This window comes from Dendropsophus ebraccatus, chromosome 8 (assembly GCF_027789765.1).
Source record: "Dendropsophus ebraccatus isolate aDenEbr1 chromosome 8, aDenEbr1.pat, whole genome shotgun sequence".
NCBI classification, from domain to species: domain Eukaryota; kingdom Metazoa; phylum Chordata; class Amphibia; order Anura; family Hylidae; genus Dendropsophus; species Dendropsophus ebraccatus.
Window position 1 is genome coordinate 35,935,501 of NC_091461.1, and position 21,207 is coordinate 35,956,707.

Below are 21,207 nucleotides of genomic sequence, written 5' to 3' on the forward strand. Positions count from 1 at the left end.
CTCATCTAATCCTTCTCTTACTCCATTTACCAACACAACTCTTTAAAGGGGTTGTCCAGCGAAAATCTTTTTCTTTCAAATCAACTGATATCAGAAAGTTATATAGATTTGTAATTTACTTCTATTAAAAAAATCTAAAGTCTTCCAGTACTTATCAGCTACTAAATGTCATGCAGGAAATGTTGTTTTATTGTCAGTCTAAGGGTATGGGCACACTGAGTAATCTTGAAGGAAACTCTGCCCGCCGCAGTCCGCAAGCTGAGAATTCCGCAACGGCGTTTGCGTCAAAATTACTCAGTGTGCCCATACCCTGACACAGTGCTCTCTGCTGACATCTCTGGCCGAGACAGGAACTCTGTCTTGGTTTTATATGAATCCCCATTGAAAACCTCTCCTGCTCTGGACAGTTCCTGTCTCGGCCAGAGATATCAGCAGAGAGCACTGTGTCAGACTGAAAATAAAACACTTCCTGCATGACATTTAGTAGCTGATAAGTATGGGAAGACTTGAGATCTTTTAATAGAAATTAATTACAAATCTATATAACTTTCTGACACCAGTTGATTTGAAAGAAAAATATTTTCACTGGACAACCCCTTTAAGGTTCCTCATACTAATGTTCTAATACCTTTTTTTTCCTTTTTAATTCCCCTTCGCAAATCAGTATGAAAACTAATGGTGGATCCTGTGATTCTGAGTATGTAACAATATATGATGGATACACTTGGGAATCTTGGAAGCCTCAGCTTGGGAAGATTTGCCAGTATACAGGTCAGGTCTTCTACTCATCATCCAATGTCATGACCTTGGAATTTTTTCATCGAGACTTGGATGGACAGTTTTCAGCTTGGTATTCTTCATCTAGTCTATCCACTACAGGTAATATGTAAAATAATACATTAGATAATGGCATAATACATTGATTAAAAACACCCAATAAGATTTCAGGCCTCTTACATACATTCTCCAATCAGTCATACCCCAAACCACTGACTGGGGAGGTGGTAACCGTATTTTTATAGTTTACTATGGTCTACAATAGGTATTTTACCCTATCAGTATGTTCATTCCCTGCAAATAAAAAATCTGCCAAGAAAAAGCTAGGGCTACATGATACAATTTCTGGTCAGATGTAAAAAAAAATCACATTTTCTTACTGCTGTAATTGTGCAGGACATTGACTTTTCTAAGTGAATGAATTCATATTGTGACCTGAGATGGATTTCTAGAGACTGGGAATCACGCCTGCAATTAAAGGGGTTATCCAGCGCTGCAAAAACATAGCCACTTTCTTCCAGAGACAGCCCTGCTCATTTCTCCAGCTTGGGCGGGGTTTCGCTGCTCAGTTCCATTGAAGTGAAGGGAGCTTTATTGCAAAACGCACCTGAACTGGAGAAAAGAGTTGTGTTGCGTTTGAAAGAAAGTGGCCATGTTTTTGTAATGCTGGATAACCCCTTAAAATGTGGTCAGTTGCATAGCAATAGGGGTTGCAAAGGTCACTATTGCAAATGGGCCTGTACACTAAGGGGGCTCATTTTCCCACCTCACTACATGCTGTCACTTTGCAGTTCTCCTGAATCGGCTGTGAAAATGTTTGTTGTCAGCATATTTTTCACTGCATTTAAACTAACAATTTTTTTCTGTCCTTCCTCTATGTCTCCATACTCTTTCTGCATCAAGCACCCACAACCTCCAGTAAGTATAATACGTAAAATGTCTGGTTAAAATATCTTCTTGCTGTAGCTACCAACCCAAGACATTAGCCTGTACCCAGACCCCTCTGTGTTATTAATATTATTACTAGGTATAAAGTTGCTCAAACTTCAAATTTAGTCACTTCACTTCAAAGCAACATTTTATTTTTCTAATGAATTCCAGTGTCACATCATCCTATCCACAAAGACTATGTACATTGCTTCTGGACTTCACCATTTTCCTTATTCTTCTTTCTTCTAGTTCCAGACCTGGCTTTGCGGCTGGTAAATGGTGGAGGCCAGTGTGATGGTCGAGTAGAAATCCTCTATAATGGACAATGGGGAACTGTGTGTGATGACGATTGGGATATTAAGGATGCCCAAGTTGTATGTCACCAGCTTGGTTGTGGCAATGCTCTTGCATCTAATGGCAGTGCTGCTTTTGGTCCGGGACAAGGACAGATTATACTGGATGATGTGCAGTGTATTGGAAATGAGCCTTTCTTATGGGACTGTCCACACAGAGGGTTTACATCACATAACTGTGGACACCATGAAGATGCTGGAGTCGTCTGCTCAGGTACAGGTCGATTCATGATTCTTACATTGAATTCCTTATTAGTTCATTGGTAGAGTATACAGAGTAACATTTATCTCTTCTATATGATTTTACATGATATCCATACATAGATTAAAGGAGGAGTTCGGACACAGAAGTTTTTTTCAAAAATGCCGGGGAGGAGGTGGATGAACACAACAACATGCTCTTGCCTCCACAGCTCCAGCGTTGGCATCTGCTGTCCTCCGCTCTGGTCTCCTGGTCCCTGGCCGCTTCTAGTGCGATTGGGGACATGACGTTCCAAACCCGCTTAGCCAGTAAGCGTCCGTAGTGGGGTCCCGCTTCAGCCACTGAGTGGGCATGACAGGCATGAGCTGGCAGGCAAGTTTTAGCCTGGGGGTTAAACACACAGCAGTGGCCCATGAGTCATGGCCAATTACTAGGGTAAATTTGCATGTACCTAATATTTCCAATAACACTATACAGGGGGCAAATAATACTGCCATGCAATGACAACACATAACACCACCATATACTGATATATACATATACAGAATACAATACACTATATGCAGACCATTTATACCTCCATTTATTGAGCATATTACAGCACAGATAATGTACATGCAGTGCACAAGTGATGTCTTCTCTGACTGGAGTCTTCCTCTTTCGTTATCTTCCCTACTTGGCCCAGACTGTCATAATGACTTCTTCAGGTCATAACCCATCTCTACAAAATCTGTCAGACGCACATCTTAAGCTTTGCACTTTTATAACACTACCTACACACCTCTATACAAGCTGCCCATCCATAGTGTCCCAAGTGGTGATAATGCCCCCTTCTGTAGCCCATGCAGTTTTAATTCCCTTAACAGTACCCCTTAATAGTGCCCCATACAACAGTTACCCCATAATAGTGCCACCACACAGAAGTTACCCCATTATTTCCCCATGCAGCAGGTAATCCTATAATAGTGTCCCAAATAGTAGTTAATTTCTCAATAGTGCCCCATATTGTAAGCAATCCCTCCCAATACTGCCATATATATTAGTTAATTCCTCCAAATGTCCCCCATATTGTAGTTTGCCCCTTAATAGTGCCCCATATTGCTTTTAATCCCCTCCTTAGTGCCCAATATAGTAGCTAACTCCTCCCAGTACTGCCCCATATACTAGTTACTCCCTCAATAGTGCCCCATATAGTAGCCAATCTCCCCATAGTGCTCCATATAGTAGCCAATACCCCCAATAGTGCCCTATATAATATCCAGTCCCCTAATAGTGCCCCATATAGTATGCAATTTCCCCAATAGTGCCCCTATATAGTATCCAATCCCCCAATAGTGCCCCATATAGTATCCAATCTCCCCAATAGTGCCCCATATAGTAGCCAATCTCCCCAATAATGCCCCATATAGTAGCCAAAGCTCCCAATAGTTCCCTATATAGCATCCAATCCACTCCAACAATGCTTCATATAGTATCCAATCCCCCAATAGTGCCCCATATAGTATTCAATCTCCACGATAGTGCCCCATATAGTATTCAATCTCTCGATAGTGGCCCATATAGTATTCAATCTCTCGATAGTGGCCCATATAGCATTCAATCCATCCAATAGTGCCCCATATATATTAGCCGATACCCCCCAATAGTTCCTCATATAGCATCCAATCCAACTCAATAGTGCTCCAGCACCTCCACTTTGTGCAATGCCCCCACCAGAAAAAAAGTAAGAAAAAAAAACAGCAACTCGCTTGTCACCCGTTCCCAGCAGCTCCTCTCCCGGCAGCGCTCTCTCTTCTGTCATCTTTCGGCGCAGGCAGCATGGTACAGAGACACTGCCTTCGCTGTATGTGTCCTGTAGTCTCTATCATGAATTATAGAGGCTGCAGGAACACCGCCATTGCCGGCCTCTACTGACATGACATGTCCCGGATCCCACTCAGACCTGATAGCGGCCAAGGACCGGGGAATTAGAGCGCAGAACAGCAAATGCCAGCACTGGGACTGTGGAGGCAAGTGCATGTTGTTTTGTTCTCCTACCTCCTCCCTGGCAGGAGTCAGTGCCCAGACTTCTCCTTACACCCCTATAGATCACCCTTGTATATCACCCCTGACATGCTATATAACAGTGAGAAACCTTGCTAAATTTCTTTATGTCCTTCCATACATCCATCTCAGCTGATGAGTTCTGTTCATTTTGTATTAGTTTTAGATATTTTATTTTACTTAATTCAATATTTTATAGTAGGATACATATATATCTTTGACACTAAAGTAGTGCTGCAGAACAGAGATACCACCAAATCAGAGTAACTTGGATATCAGCACTCCTTTAACCCCCTACATGGTGGTTTTACCCAGAGATGACACTCCTTCGGTAAACCCAATGGTGGCCCTGTGGTGCAACCATAAGGCGCTGATGGGTTCCCATCAATTCTAGGGACTTATAGGTCCCCAAGCTTGTCATGTCTGAGAGCCCTGTTTATTACGTTGTCTGTCAATGCCACTCTGTCAGGCATAATACATTGGAATACAACATTATTGTATAACACTTATGTAACATAAGAAGTGATCAGTGGGTTGAAATGCCCCCCCCCCCCCCCCCAAAAAAAAACACAAAAAACTGCCTCCTGAGCTGGTGGCAACAAACAAACTTTTTTTGGGGTTGTTAATAGTGTCAAAGAGGTGAAACATATGCCCTTGCCCCTAGCACTGCTAAGCCTTACTGTTCTGTATACCTGCCCCTGGATAATGCATGGATGTACACTGTGTATAGAACACAGTGAGGCCTAGCAGTGCTCCACCTCTTTGACAGGATTCACTTAAAAAGTGTATTTATTTGTTTTTTAATGATAATAAAAACAGACACACACAACAAAGCGGTGCCAACAGCTTTTGTAAATGGTCAGGTGGACATAAATCTACTTTAACCCCTTACTGACATCGGTCGTAAACTTACGCCCTCGCGCCCTGGTACTTAGCGCATCAGGGCGTAAATTTACGCCCGATGTTTCCCCGATCGCTGCGTGTTCGCACACAGCGATCGGGGAAGATGGCCTGCTATAAATCATAGCAGGCCATCTTAGCTTCTCGGCACGGGGGGTGGTTAACACCCCCCGTGCTTACGATCGCCGCTATTGGCTGATCAATTCAGATCAGCCAATAGCGGCGATCGGAACCTTTCCAGGTCATCGGTGACCCGATGACCCGGAAAAAAATGGCGGTCGGTGCTGTCCGAGGACGGCACCGACCGCCATTACTGTAAAAAGTAATGGTGGTCACGGTGCCGGTGGCACAGCGATCAGAGTCCCCCAAAATAGTAAATACCTGCTCTGGACCCCTCAGCTAGGTAGCTGAGGGGTCCAGAGCAGGTATTTGTACATTACTCACCTGTCCCGGGGTCCTGATCAGCGTCTTCCGGGTTCGCGGCATCCTCCGTCTTCTCATTCGGTCTTCGGCTCTTCCGGCGGTCCCCATCGGCTTTTTTCGGCTATTTTCGGCTCCAGCCTCGTCTTTTTCCGGATTTTGCGCTCTGCTGCCCCCTAGCGGCTGATATGTGTAATACACTTATCAGCAGCTACAGGGATGTTCAGAATGTAGAAAAAGTTTTTCTTTTTTTTTTCCAAATTTTTTTTTCTATTTTCCGCACCCCACGAAAGTGCGCTGCTAATCAGCAACTCCTCCTTTTTGGCGTAGGGTGTTTTTTTTCTATATCCTACTGCCACGGTCTGCTGTTAAGTGCCGCACATAAGTGCGGCATTTATCAGCAACGCCTTTGTTGGGGTAGGTTTTTTTTATACTTACTGTAAAAAAAAAAACACGTAAAAAACACTACATTACACTACACTACATTGAATAAAGTTTGACACTACACCACTACATACCCCATATACTAGTCCCCGTATAAAGATGGCCCTCAGGATGTTTTCGGCGTCAGAGGCATACGTTATTATTGCCTCCGACACCAAAACAGCCAGTGAGGATGAATGGGGGGGGATCCTTCTTTCCTCCATTCATTCTCATCACCCTCATCATCCAGTGACATGTCTGGGGGGTAGCGTAGCGTACGCTGCCCCCCAGACACGTCTTTTCCGCCAGTACCGTCCCAATAAGAGATGACGGTATGGCGTGAAATTCTACAAACTCTGTGAGCGTACCTCTGGGTACTCTTACAGATTTAGGGTACGTGCACACTGCGGAATGGCGAAGGATAACCCTTTGTGCATTCCGCAGCTGGCACCCACCGGCGGACTGATGGAGGCGCGTCTCCGCCCGTGTCATAGACTCCATTCTATGCACAGGCGGATTCCATCGTCTATCCAAAGAATGAATACGTTGGACGGAAAGCAGAATCCGCCCGTGCATAGAATGGAGTCTATGACACGTGTGGAGACGTGTGCCTGCATCACTCCGCCAGCAGGTGCCAACTGCGGAATGCACAAAGGGTTATCTGTCGCGATTCCGCAGTGTGCACCTACCCTTAGAGTGTATGTAGGAAGGGACACCCGAATCCAGCCCCCAGATGCCCCCTCCCCCCCCATCCTCGGAACAAGTGGGAAGATCGTCCGGGAACTGATCTTCCCACTGCTGGATAAAGGTTACCACCTGTACGGGGATAACTTTTATACCAGCACCCCCTCTTCAGGTCCCTCGCTGCCCTGTAGCTTGCGGCACGATCCGAACATATCAGAAGTAGTAATAGAGCCCTAATATTTAGCAGCCATGGAGCGGACCCAGCGCTTCTGGATGTGAGGGACCCCGTATCGCACCAGGGCAACATTTTCCAGGTGACGTCCCCCACACTGGAAAACAGGAGACCCCAGAAGAAGTGCAGAGTGTGGCGTAACAGGGGGATCAGGAAGGTCACCATTTTTCAGTGTGACACCTGTCCTGATCACCCCGGCCTCTGCATACAGGATCGCTTCAAGGCATACCACACGTCATCGGAGTTCTACATTATCTAAATTCTGTCCCTTATTCCTATTTCAGGGGTCACGTTGATCCAGGGATTATTCTGATCGCCATTATGGAGTCGGGAAGGAATTTTTCCCCTGTGATGAGGCTACTGTCGTCTGCCTCACGAGGGTTTTTTGCCTTCCTCTGGGTCAACACAGGTTGAATTTGATGGACACCTGTCATTTTCAACCTTATAAACCAATAATTGGCCTAATACCCCCAAATTAATTAGAATTGTCCCTTTTCCCCAGCTAAGTAGGTATGGCCGCTATTCCCATTATTGGATGCCATGATGCAATTACAAAGCCTCTGTGCGGTCAGGACAGTAGAAAACCCCCACAAGTGACCCCATTCTGGAAACTACACCCGATAAGGAATCTAACAAGGGGGGCAGCGGGTATATGGACCCTGGTGACGGCCACATTTGGGATGTGAAAATGAAAAAAAGTTTATTTTTTATTTTCTCGGCACATGTTCTACGTAAGTGCCCATCACCAGTGGGGTCCATATCCTCACTGCACCCCCTTGTTAGATTCCATATGGGGTGTAGTTTCCAGAATAGGGTCACTTGTGGGGGGTTTCTACTGTCCTGGCAGCACAGGAGCTTTGTAAATGCGACATGGCCTCCATCCTCCATTCCAGCCTCTAAATGGCGCTCTGTCCCTTTGGTGGCTTGCCCTGTGCCCATATGGCACATTATGCCCACATGTGGGGTATTTTCGTACTCAGGGGAAACTACCCTACACGTTTTGTGTTCATTTTCTTTTTTAACCCCTTGGAAATGGAAAAAATCAAGGCTAGACCAACATTTAGTGTAATTTTTGTAAAATTTTTACTCTAAATCATTAATCTTGTCATGATTTTTTCATTTTCACAAGGGGCTAAAAGATAAAAAAAAAACAGTAAATGTGTAGCGCAATTGCCCCTGAGTACGGAAATACCCCACATGTGGACATAAAGCGCCATGCGGGTGCAGGGTAAGCCTCCGAAGGGAATGAGCGCCATTTGGTTTTTGAAGGCTGGATTTGGATGGAATGGATTTCGAGGGGCCATGTTGCATTCAAAAGGCCCCTGTGTTGCCAAGACAGTTGAAACCCCCCACAAGTGACCCCATTATGGAAAGTACACCCCTCAGGGAATGTAACAAGGGGTGTAGTGAGCATATGGACCCCACTGGTGACGGGCACAAATGTGGAACAATGTGGCGTGAAAATGAAATATTACATTTTTTACACTATAATGTTGGTTTAGCCTTGAATTTATCATTTTCACAAGGGGTTAAAAGAGAAAAAAAAACAAAATGTGTAGAGCAATTTCCCCCGCGTCCGTAAATACCCCACATGTGGACATAAAGCGCCATGCGGGCGCAGGGCAAGCCTCCGAAGGGAAGGAGCGCCATTTGGATTTTGGAGGTTGGATTTGGCCAGAATGGATGATGAACGCCATGTCGCATTTACAGAGCCCTTGTGCTGCCAAAACACTGGAAACCCCCAACAAGTGACCCCATTCTGGAAACTGCACCCCTCAGGGAATCTAACAAGGCGTGCAGTGAGGATATGGACCCCTTGATGACGGGCACATTTGTGCCATGAAAGTGAAAAAATGAAAATTTTCCCTTTCACGTCACATTGTTCCACATTTGTGCCCGTCACCAGTGGGGTCCATATGCTCACTGCACCCCTTGTTAGATTCCTTGAGGGGTGTAGTTTCCAGAATGGGGTCACTTGTGGGGGGTTTCCAGTGTCTTGGCAGCACGAGGGCTCTGTAAATGTGACATGGCCCTTGAAATCCTTTCCAGTTAAATTCAGCTTCCAAAAGCCAATTGGCGCTCCTTCCCTTTGGAGGCTCGTCCTGCGCCCGCTTGGCACTTTATCGCAACATGTGGGGTATTTCCGTACTCGGGAGAAACTGCGGTACACATTTTGTGTCTTTTTTTTCCTCTTATCCCTTTAAGAAAATGAAAAATTGAAGGCTAGATTGTTTTAGTGTAAAAAATAAATTTTTCTTTTTTCACGCCATATTGTTCGGAAAATCTGTGAAGCACCTGTGAGGTCCAAATGCTCACCGCACCCCTTGTTACATTCCTTGAGGGGTGTAGTTTTCTAAATGATGTCCCTTTAGGGGTGTTTTTTAGGTTTTGGCACCCCAGAGCCTCTGCCAACCTGAAGTGGTACAGTCAAAAATGACCAAATATAATGGAGGTATTGAAATTGACTAGGCGCTCCTTTATATCTGAGGCTTGTGGTTGCGTCAAATAGCGCAATAGGGCCACATATGGGGTATTTCTATAAACTGCAGAAACGGGGCAATAATTATTGGGGTGCATTTCTCTGATAATAGGTTTATAATTATGAAAAATATTGGATTACAATAAAATCTCTGCACAGAAAATTAAAATTTTCAAATTTCTTACACACTTGGCTTTTATTTCTGTGACTCCCCTAAAGGGTTAAAACACTTTCTGGATATGCTTTTGCAGAGTGTGGGGGGTGCAGTTTCTGAAATGGGGTGCTTTGTGGGGCTTTCTAACATACAGGCCCCTCAAGTACACTTTAAACCTGAACAGGTCCCTAAAAATATCTGATTTTGAAATTTTACAGAAAATTTGGAAATTTGCTGCTAATGTTTTAAGCTTTCTATTGTCTAAAAAAAAATGAAAGATCGTTTAATAAATGCTGCCAACCTAAATTAGACATGTTGCTAATGCTATTTAATATATAATTTATGTGGTATAACCACTTTCTGTATAAGCAAAGAAGTTTCAAAGTTGGAAAAATGCATCACATTTCACATTTTTCACATTTTTTCACATTATTTGGTTTTTTTTCATAAAGATTCGTTATGAGTATCGACTCTAATTTACCAGAAATGTAAAGTACAATGTGTCACGAGAAAACAATTTCAGAATCAGCCGGATAGGTAAAAGCATCCCGAAGTTATTAATGAATAAAGTGACACTGGTCATATTCATAAAATTTGTCTCTGTCATTAAGGCCATTTCAGACTCTGTCCTTAAGGGGTTAAAGCGTAACTGTCATATTTTTTTTTTATTGCAGAAATCAGTAGTATAAGCGATTTTAAGAAACTCTGTAATAGGTTTTATCAGCCAAAATAGCCTCCTTCTGTACTCAAGAAGCAATTTCCCAGCCTCCCCCCCTGACTTCTAATCTGTGCATTATCAGGCAAACACGTCTTCATTACAGAGAAGCCAGTGAAGACGGGTTCTGCTCTCTCCATTCTATCCTTATGGAGGGGGGAGGGAGATGAGGGAGCAGGAAGAGGTGACATGAAGGTCAGCTGTTTGTAGACTCTCTGGGCACCTAAACCACAGGATTCTGGGGTCAGAAAGGTCAGTGCTTATCTATGCACTTACTGAGAGAAGATTGCAGGGTGTTGTGCTTTGCAGGACTGCTCTGTGCTCAGTCACTCCTAACAGCCCCTCTCCTCTCCATAGCCACATAATTGAGACAGAAATCCTGCTGCTTCTGCAGTGAGGGGGGAGGCTGGGAGATTGCTTTTTCAGTACAGAAGGAAACTCTTTTGGTTTATAAAACCTATTACAGAGTTTCTTAAAATCGCTTCAACTGTTGATATTTAATGTTTTAAAAAAAATGACCTTGAAATGACAGATATGCTTTAAAGGAGAAGTCAGGCAAAAGTTTTTATTTAAATATTGTATTGCCCGACAAAAGTTATACAGATCCCCAATATACACTTATTACAGGAAATGCTTATAAATTATTTTTTTCCCTGCACTTACATCAAGGCTTCACTTCCTGGATAACATGGTGATGTCACTTCCTGGATAACATGGTGATGTCACGACCCGACTCCCAGAGCTGTGCGGGCTGTGGCTGCTGGAGAGAATAATGGAAGAGGGATGCTCAGTGTCCCTCCAGTGCCCTGTGTCCCTCAGTGTCCCCCTGCCATCATCCTCTCCAGCAGCCACAGCCGCACAGCTCTGGGAGTCGGGTCGTGACATCACCATGTTATCCAGGAAGTGAAGCCTTGATGCAGTAAGCATTTCCCGTAATAAGTGTATATTAGTAATTTGAATAACTTTTGGAAGGCAATACAATACTTTAATGAAAAAAATTCGCCGGACTTCTCCTTTTAATAAAGTATATTGAAAATAAATAAATAAATAAAAGTATGAGAATCTTCATCATCATCATCATCATCATCATCATCATCATCATCATCATCATATGCATTATGAGGGCATATAGTCTCTGTGGCAATCCTTGGTGCTTAGATTTTCAATTTTCCCTGCAGAGTTTAAAGGGAAACTGACAGCCTGGATATGCATATCAATGTGCTGATAGTTTGCTGTGTCCCACTTAACAAACAGTGCATAGGTCCCTTTATATATTTCTCTAATCTGACATTTGAAAAACAATAACAGTGCCCCCAGAGGCAGGTCTGTGACACTGTTTGTGTCCGCCCGCTGTCAGACCTCAGCTCCATTATCAACTGAGCCCAATATGAGCCACCTCTCAACCTTTATGGGAAGAGGTGGTGGTGGCAGGGGTGGGGCGCATGTTTACGGAGCTGTGGTCCAACAATAGGGCAGGTGAAAACAATGTCACAGATCTTTCGCTGTGACAGTGTAGCCAAGAATTAAAGATCTTTTTTTTTGTTAGATGCCAGAGGAGAAAAGAACATACACACTGCTTGTTAAATAGGGTACTGGAAACAGGTAGCACTTTAATATGTATATCCCTGCTGTTAGATTCGATTTAATTTATTTTAAATTAATTGATTATTTTTCAAACTGAAATTATAAATATACCGATGAAAGTATGGAAAACTAGATTTTATCCATTCATTTGTATAATTACCCATCACGCCAAAGCACAACAGGGATAAAACCTGAGTACATTTTTATGCATTGTTCTTTCCCATATATTATCCTTTACATGTACTAAACATATCTGTACAATGTCTCATCTGACTTACTATCTAACTTTTCTATTCCCAACCTCACAGGGGCACTGCACTCCAACAGTAAGTAAATATGTTTTATCAACTACTGTATATTTACCTATAGGCAAAACTATTGCTCAGTAGTCATGGCCCTGGTGCCAGCATATCCAGAGAAGAACTGGAAGGCAACAGCTCCATACATTCTGTAGAATGTAGATAGGTCATTAATAATAAAAATAATAAATATTAAAAAAATAAATAAAAGTCCCAGAAAATCCTTTTACCCTTATGGTGTCATCTTCTGTACATCTATGTAGTTACTGATAAGTGCTGTTAATATATGACGTGGCCATACTATCCACAGTGGGTGTCTGCTATACTACAGCTGACACTGTGCTTCAATGGTCAAGATATAACAGATGTCATTATTAATAGTTACCATGGCATTTGCACTGCTAGATATAAGGATTAAGCTCACTCTAGCGGTTTAAGAGCCACTGTTGTTTGGGAAAACATTTGACATGTCAAAAGTTTTGATCGGTTCAGGTCTAAGTGTTCAGACCCATACTTATTTGGGAGAGTGAGCTGGGAGAGGACACGCTGCAGTGCGGAGAACTCACGCTCTGTGTTAAAAAGGAAAAAAAAAAGAGTTGTGCTCCTAAAGTCTGAGACCAACTGTTTTTTCTTAACACAGAGTGGGGAGAGGACACGCTACGCTACAGACCCAGAATGATCAAAGCTTTTGACACGTCTCTATGACATGTAGTAAGGAGGTCCAACAGCATCCAAAAAGCGAACTGTATACTGTATCTCTGTAAGCTTGGCTATCAATGAATATTGAAGTTCATTTTTTGGATGCTGTTGGACCTCCATACTACAAACTACGTGAGCCCTCTCTGGATTTTTGAGCCTTAGGGCTCGTTCCCACTGAGCAAAAGCAGCTGAATTTCTGCGCTGAATCAGCGCTGAAATTTCAGCCGTTAAAATAGGTGCAGAGCTAATTTCCATTGTGTTGAATGGAAATTCTGCTCTGCAGTTCACACAGTGGAATTTCCGCACTGAACTAATCCGCTTTCCGCCAGAAGAATGAACATGTTCATTCTTCCGCTAGCGGAAGCCTATACAAATCAATGGGGCTCTGATTTTCTGTTTCAGCGCGGATTCAGCGCGGATTCAGCGCGGAATACAAGCGTAATACAAGCGGAAATTACTCGCTGAATCAGCGCGGAAATGGGGAAAAGGGGGGGAGGAGGATTCTAGTATATGTTCTGGTATAGTCTAGTTTACTCACCAAATACTCGCTGAATTTCAGCGCTGAATTTCAGCGCTGAATGCATGCGGATTCAGCGCGGATTCCTCGAGTATTCCGCGCTGAATTTGTCAAGAGCTGATTACGAGCTGAACACTTTCCTAGCAGAATACGCAGGGATTCTGCTTGCATTCTGCTTATATTCTGCTCGGAATTCAGCGTCAGTTGATTTCAGGCGGAAATATTTCCTTGCGTAATCCGCTCCTTTTGCTCTGTGTGAACGTAGCCTTACAGTGGGCATCACTCCACCTCTACTCACCGGGGTCTATTGGTGTGCTGACCTCATCCATTTCTGCGAGCCTTGATGTCTTTTTCCCAAATTACAGTGACACTTTAAATAATTCCTATATACCCCATTATAGTACTAATAAAAGCTCTTACCACAACATCTCTCATTTGCTCTAATACAGCTCTGTCAATGTTTCCAATGCTAAAGCTAAACTATTTTAAATTTGTATTATCCAAAGGCTATGTTCATACTACATAGGGTCCGTAGTAATCACGGCCGTTGTAACAACGGCCGTGATTTGTACGGAACTTACGTAGTGCTGCAGACTGAAGGAATCCCGGCCGGAGTGTATACACATAGGGGGAGATTTATCAAACATGAAACTGGCTCAGTTGCCCCTAGCAACCAATCAGATTCCACTTTTCATTCCTCACAGGCTCTTTGGAAAATGAAAAGTGGAATCTGATTGGTTGCTAGGGGCAACTGAGCCAGTTTCACTTTACACCATTTTTGATAAATCTCCCCCATAGTATAAAATACGTCCGAGATCCCTAGCGGCGCCGCGAGAAACTGACATGTCAGTGTCAGTGAATAGCGGCCGCAGAAAACCCTGTTGCTCTATGATGTGCAGTGGGGAGTTCTGATGCGGGCGCACACGGATGCGCCCGCATTAGAACCCAGCGGCGCTAAAGATCATCCGGCTGGTGCTGCATAACCGTCCGGGATGATCTTTTCAGAGACTGGCCGTTCTAACACCTGTCCGGGTCACAGAATGGCCGGTCTCTTACAAGGTCTGAACACAAAAATCCTATACAAAAAGGCCACCACTGTTATTTCAAAATACTGATAACTTTATTTATATCACATGTAAAATCACAAAAAATTTAGTAAAATTATGCGCACAAGAGGTACTGTAAAATTTACACAAGAATGTTAAGACAAAATGTTGAATCTATACAAGGGAATAGGTATATTATCTACCACTGGAAATGGTAGGTGAATCCTCTGTGATCAAGCGGAACGCGAAACGTGCGTTAGAGGTGGTAGCACGCAGCTTATATCAGGTACTGTTTTCAGGTCTTTGGGATTGAACTTTCTATGTGACTCGGAACTGTATATTTACTACGGCACTTTAGTTCATCCGGGACTGGAGCAATGGCAGACATTTAGCTTAGTCTGTGCAGGAACTTTCCAGCCCAGGCTATTCTGTAGGGACTGAGAAGGATTCATCTACCATTTCCAGTGGTAGATAATATACCTATTCCCTTGTATAGATTCAACATTTTGTCTTAACATTCTTGTGTAAATTTTACAGTACCTCTTGTGCGCATAATTTTACTCCATTTTTTGTGATTTTACATGTGATATAAATAAAGTTATCAGTATTTTGAAATAACAGTGGTGGCCTTTTTGTATAGGATTTTTGTGTAAGGACCTGGGTCAGGTCTGGTGGTTTTTGTAGGAGATATAAGGTCTGAACACGGCCTAAAAGTGTAAGTATTAACCCTCATATTACAAGTGGAAATTTTCTTTTGTAAATAGGGTTCTGAGAGAAAAAAACTTCGACAAAATCTATGACAATTTTCATATTTCAATATTTTCATTTTTATTTGCCACTATCTTCCTATAATCTTGGTACAATCTTAATGTTACCCCACAATATAATATATATATTTTTTATGACCCTATATATTTTTTTAAAAAAAATCTGCCTTTTATTTGTTTTTTCTTTGCAGTTAAATGTGGGGACATTTTGACAAGCTTGGATGGGACCATTTCTTTGGATTCTGAAATGTCTAAATCTGATTCCTGCGTTTGGTACATTAGTGTCCCAAACAATTATAAAATTAGTCTCAATTTTAGAAAATTTAAGTAAGTAAAAGACAACAATAAATCTAAAATGTATTTTGTTTAAATTGTAACTATAGAAAAAATTGTCTTCCAAAAAACATATTTTTGGCATGACAGCTCAGGCCACCACTGGTCCTAGACTTCACTCTCAATGACAGGGAGACTACCAATGTGTTGCCACTTTCAGTTCATGTGAATTAGAGCAATCCTTCTCAGAAGTTGCTGTATAATATTTCACTTTAACAGTGGCACAAGTTTCCTAGATGTTCCGTAACAGGGGTTTGGGGGTCCTGATCTCCACTAGAGGACTTAGCTAATTGAGCTGTGTCAAAGTATCTGTCAGCTTTAAGCGTTACTGTGACAATAAACAGTACAGTATGTCTATGAAAGGTTATACTCTGCAGCAAACTATCCCCTGTATACAACTAATTTCACCAGTTAGTAATAGACTACCCTACAACATGAGTAGGGTAGTCTATTACTGCCTTTAGAGCTCTTTTTTTTTCGGAGCAAACACTGTGTATACAGTATATCACTGATATTTTTCACATTTTTTGTTCTTGAATCTTTATTTAGAAATGTTGTTTGGGCTTGTGCTCCCCTTCATTAAAGGGATATTCCCATTTTAACTTGTTATAACAAACTGAAAGCTGGGCATCTGACCACTGGGACCCCCACTGATCATGATAAACAGGGAAGCAGTTTCCCCACATTTATTAGAGTACTTAGCATGCCTTTACGGGGTCATCAAACGCTTTCGAGTTCAGTGCTTTGAAGCCTTCTGCAGCCCAATACACAAGGGATGGAGCACAGGCCACATGCAAATGCACAGTAAGAGCTCCATTTAATGTGGAGAGATTGCATCTCCATTCTTAGGAATGGTCTATGTCCCAGTGGTTCACTCAGCTTTTTATCCCCTCATCCACAGAAGCTGTTAAGTTGGAATTAGTTATTTTTAGCAAATATTCAAAAAGACCTCACTGCCTGCATAAATTTAGTAAACTTTCTGATACTATATTCCTAAAATTGTCATCAGCAGACAGAGATCTGAGTCCTTCTCTTCATCATCTTTGTCAATATATGATGGAACTCCTCTTGGATCAACATTACTCGGAGATCTAGCCGAAACAAGTACTTGGAATTTCATCTCCTCATCAAACAGTATGAGCATTGTGTACTCACGGGCTGATAGAGATGCAGGCTTAGAATTTTCTGCAACATACTACTCCATCTTTTCCAACAACAGTGGTAATGTATCCTCAATAAAAATAAAAAATTGGAGGGGGGATAAAAAGAAAAAAAGTTTTAAATTCCAATTGCAGTACTAATTTTTTACAGCAGTTAAGCAAGGTGTATGGCCTCTTCTTTACCTGCATGTATATTGCTCAGTGAGCATTCTGCACTATGCAAACAAAGGGCAGAAAGAGTAACATCACTACAATTGCCTCCATTATTGACAATGGAGTTAAAAACATCTATGGTCCTGTCCTTAAAGGGAAAAAGTAATCAGAAAATGACCTATTTTTCAAATTTAGTTTTATGTTAAACATTTTAAAGACTTTTTGTGGATGTTTTGTCATTTTTCCTTTTTCTATCTATATTCTAAAATAATCCAGAAATCTTGCAGTTTTCAGTCTCACTACTAGGCCTAAAACTGAGCTAAGACTTCCTGCATTGTCCGTGATAAGGAGGTGGCTGCTGGAGAGTGCAGCATTACAGAGAAAGTTGTCACCAGTAGATAGAGAAGATAATAGATGAAACTCACAGCCCAGTCTCCCCCTTCCTAAAGAATGACCTCATCAAAGGTCACATAGCATGCTCAGTAACATTTCAGTACTGTGTCCCATTTATGTCATTGGAACACATTTTGTCCATTGTTGTCTATGTCTGTATATGTTTGGGAAGTGTGTTATGGGATGCATTAGCACAGTGGGTTCGTGTTATAGCGATTTTTTCTGGTGATTGGTTCCCTTTAAGGGGTTAAAGTTACAGGAATCAGATTTCTAGGCATATGTCAGATTAGCCCAACATCCTCTTAGAGAAACTGGTTTACAGTAAATAAATGTCCAGAATGTAATCTTCCTGAAATAGATATTTGCTTTTATTTCTCTTTATAGTCAGCCTGTCGTGCCACTCTGACTACATGGATGCTCGAGTCTCGCGTACATATCTTGAATCGCTGGAGTTTTCTTCAGATAATGTATTTCTCAATGATCCTCATTGTCGTCCTCAAGTTGTATCAGACTGGTTGGAGTTTCACATACCTTATGAGACCTGTCTGACAGTAAAACGGGTAGGAAAATCGTATTATAAAAAAAAAATAGCATTGTAAGAAAATCCTCTGCAACTACTTTTTTTTATCATGGTGCTTTTTGTTTTCCAGGTTGAAAATGACACAATAAGTTATATAAACACCTTACACACGGATTCAGGCGACTCAATTATCACTTACAAAAAGAAAATTGGTCTGACTTTTAAATGTCGGCTGTACCAGGACACTGTAGTGGAAGGCATGTACTCTGCAGATGACATCACTGAGAACACGGTTATCCAATATGGCCTCTATACTGCCAACCTGACATTCTTCCACTCCACAAATTTTATATATCCGGTGTCTCAGTATCCGTACTATGTTAATCTCAATCAGCATTTATACCTGCAAGCCTCATTACAGGCATCGGACCCTTCCCTGGTCCTGTTTGTGGATACGTGTGTGGCATCCCCTTATGAGTCCGACTTCACAAGAAATGTTTATTATATCATTAACAAGGGGTAATATAGTGTTTTTTGTTTTTTTAAATAATGATACTTAAGGCTATGTTTTTCCCATAATGCTAGGGCTCCAAGACACAAACTGCTTAGTTATTACACTGTTAGAGTGTTAGATCACTGAAATATATTACTGAAAGGAACAATACTTGATGAAGTAGGATCTGTACAGGCCACAATATTACATAGGGGAGATTAAAAACATGCAGAAATGTTGAACATTACTCACACACACCTACCAGGAGGGAAGTGGTTGTTCAGTAATAAAGGGGTCATTTTTGTTTTTCAAATCAACTGACGTCAGAAAGTTATACAGGTTTGTAAATTACTGTTTAAAAATCTCTAGTCTTCCAGTACTTATCAGGTGCTGTATGTCCTGCAGGAAGCGGGGGGTTTCTTTCCAGTATGACACAGTGCTGTGTGCTGCCACCTCTGTCAGAACTGTCCAAAGCAGGAGGGGTTTTCTATGGGGATTTGCTACTGCATTGCACAGCTCATTCACCGACAGAGGTGGCAGGAGAGAGCACTGTGTCAGACTGGAAAGAATGCACCACTTCCAGCAGGACATACAGCAGCTGATAAGTACTTGAAGACTGGAAAGTTTTAAACAGAAGTAATTAAAAAATTGCTCACACCAGTTGATTTAATTTTTTTTTATTAAAGTACCCCTTTATCCAGACATAGGAAAACATGACTAATTCCTTCCAGAATCGGCACCACCTCAGTGTGGGTGTGATTTTGCAGCTCAGTAACATTGAAGGGAATGGAGCTAAGGACAAGGCTGGTGCTGTTTTTGGAAGGAAGTAGCCATAATATTTCTTTAACGCCTTTTTTTTTTTTTTTTTTTTACATTTATTGTCAGGTTCTGGATAATGAGCAGCAATCTACAAAATGTGTTGCCGCAATAAATAGTTTATACTTTCCGCATTTTTGGGTGCTCATTGCTCAACACCAAAGAGTGGTGTTTTTCCCCGCAAAAAAGTCACATACTTTGTGTAATCTCTTATAAGCAAAAGGTTACTGTATGTTTCAATCCATGTTTAATAATCCTAACAATGTTATTTCTCTCGTTATTCTAGGTGTAGCAGAGCTCTTGGTTTTAAAACTTTTTCATCCCCATCAAAGAAAGAATATCGCTTTGGGTTCAATGCCTTCAGCTTCATAAAGAAACATAAGAATGTATACATCCAGTGTAAGCTTGTGGTATGCAAGGAGGGCAGCACCAATAACCGTTGCAGTCAAGGATGTCTACGAAGACGCAGGAGAGCAGCGGACCCCAAACAACATGATGAGGTCCATGTGGTGGTTGGACCTGTAAAGCTACAGAACGAATAATTCAAGAATCTAGGAAAATGAGTAAATTCTGCTTATGTTATATTTCAGAATCATTTTGTCTCACACTGGGAACTAAAAAGAAATGGGATCTAGTCATTGGAATGGATCTACTTGATTTAGAGATGAACAGTAAATAAAATTCATATTAAGTATAAAACTAATTACACCGTATGACATATATTTCTGTTTCACAAATTTAAATAAAATCACATTGATTTAACACTGATTGATGTATATTCTTTTATTAATTCCCATTTGGGCTATTTTCTCAAAGTATTTCAAATCATTCATATTTTTTTTTACCTTAACCAGGAGTGGGTTGAAAACACAAAAACTTGGCAAATCCATAATAATATTGCTTTGCCAGTCCCACTCCTGATTTTGGTTGAAAAAAGACTAACAGAAATACTATTTGTGGACTTTGCCTAAAAGTTTTATAGAGCACATCATTTCTTTATTCCCTAGAAACATATGTTTTAGACATATACACACTATATGACCCACTTCATGATCACAAATGGTATAGATAGCATCATGTTTTTTTATGTCACCGACACAGAAAAACTGCCACACTGCTGATAGCAATGGTCAGTTCTTTGTAGCAGGCTAGACTGTTGTTGAGCCCCTGTCCTGCCTTGGAGTACCCCTCGAGTGCCTGTGCCTTCCTGAACACCAGTCTGTTGACTAGCTGACGCTATAGCCCTCCCCTTTTGCCTCTGGAACGACAAGCTGTGGATGGGATCTGGCTTGGTGGAACATCTCCACTGAAGAGATCCAGAGGTGACATCTCCCAAATTCATAGCTATCGAATTCAGCGGATTCCTCCTGTCGAGATGACCGGACATATGCCATGTGTAAAGCAGTGAGACGTGCTGAGTTTAAAGGCCTGAACACACACAAGCTGTGAGGAATGAGCTATCAGTCATCCAAACAGGATGACTGCAGGAGTGGTGATCACCAGTACCTAATCCTTTCTTATCTGCACAATTATTCTGTGTCTGTTGATTTTGCATGTAACTTTTATGCACTGAACCTCTATATGTGAACAGAGATATGAACTATCAGTAGGTTTGGGCCAATAAACCTGCTCATATCCACCAGCAGCCTGTTAACAGTTACCAGTTAACCTTTTGACGGCAGTGCTGTTATTCTTATTTCTCTCTCTTCAGGTATAGGGGAGCTGTTTGATATGCTTCAATTAGGCTAACATTTAAATATGCTAGGCTTTGGAGCATTCTGAGCTTTGCCAGTACACCCCCCTCGTCCACTCTGACAACACATTGCTCCCTCTTCCTTTGTAGACACAGGAGGGAGGGGTATTGGTATCTTATAAATACTGAATTTAGTTAAAAGAAAACTTTAATGTGATGATTGTGTGGTGTCCCACTACAGGTGTTCCTTATATGGCACCTGTCGCAAAAGCATTTCACTCAGAAGTTAAGTGATGATGAAGGTATTTATTGGTTTCACCATCAGATGTCAGTATTTTGTATGTGAGCTTGTATATAGGTTGCACAGCTGTAGCTACTATAGGGTTACTGTTTTCTTATATTGTCTGATCATGTGGTCCAAA

The 21,207-nt window shown here is 41.8% G+C and overlaps 1 protein-coding gene across 1 annotated transcript; it reads left to right on the forward strand.

The window, feature by feature from the left end:
- The first annotated feature begins 800 nt into the window (after positions 1-800).
- LOC138800006 (scavenger receptor cysteine-rich domain-containing protein DMBT1-like) lies at positions 801-19,750 on the forward strand. Its single transcript, XM_069981813.1, has 8 exons — positions 801-879; positions 1,957-2,274; positions 12,205-12,222; positions 15,416-15,551; positions 16,570-16,778; positions 17,648-17,823; positions 17,914-18,302; positions 19,379-19,750. The coding sequence occupies exons 1-8, from the start codon at positions 801-803 to the stop codon at positions 19,632-19,634; spliced, it is 1,581 nt and encodes a 526-aa protein (XP_069837914.1). The 3' UTR covers positions 19,635-19,750.
- The last annotated feature ends 1,457 nt before the right edge of the window (positions 19,751-21,207 follow it).

What these genes read in the sequence shown, in the direction of transcription:
- LOC138800006 (XM_069981813.1), top strand. Translation starts at nt 801, where the DNA reads ATGACCTTGGAATTTTTTCATCGAGACTTGGATGGACAGTTTTCAGCT. An exon ending in CTCAATTTTAGAAAATTTAA is followed by an intron (nt 15,552 to 16,569) that starts GTAAGTAAAAGA and finishes TGTCATCAGCAG; the next exon opens with ACAGAGATCTGAGTCCTTCT. An exon ending in CCTGTCTGACAGTAAAACGG is followed by an intron (nt 17,824 to 17,913) that starts GTAGGAAAATCG and finishes TTTGTTTTCCAG; the next exon opens with GTTGAAAATGACACAATAAG.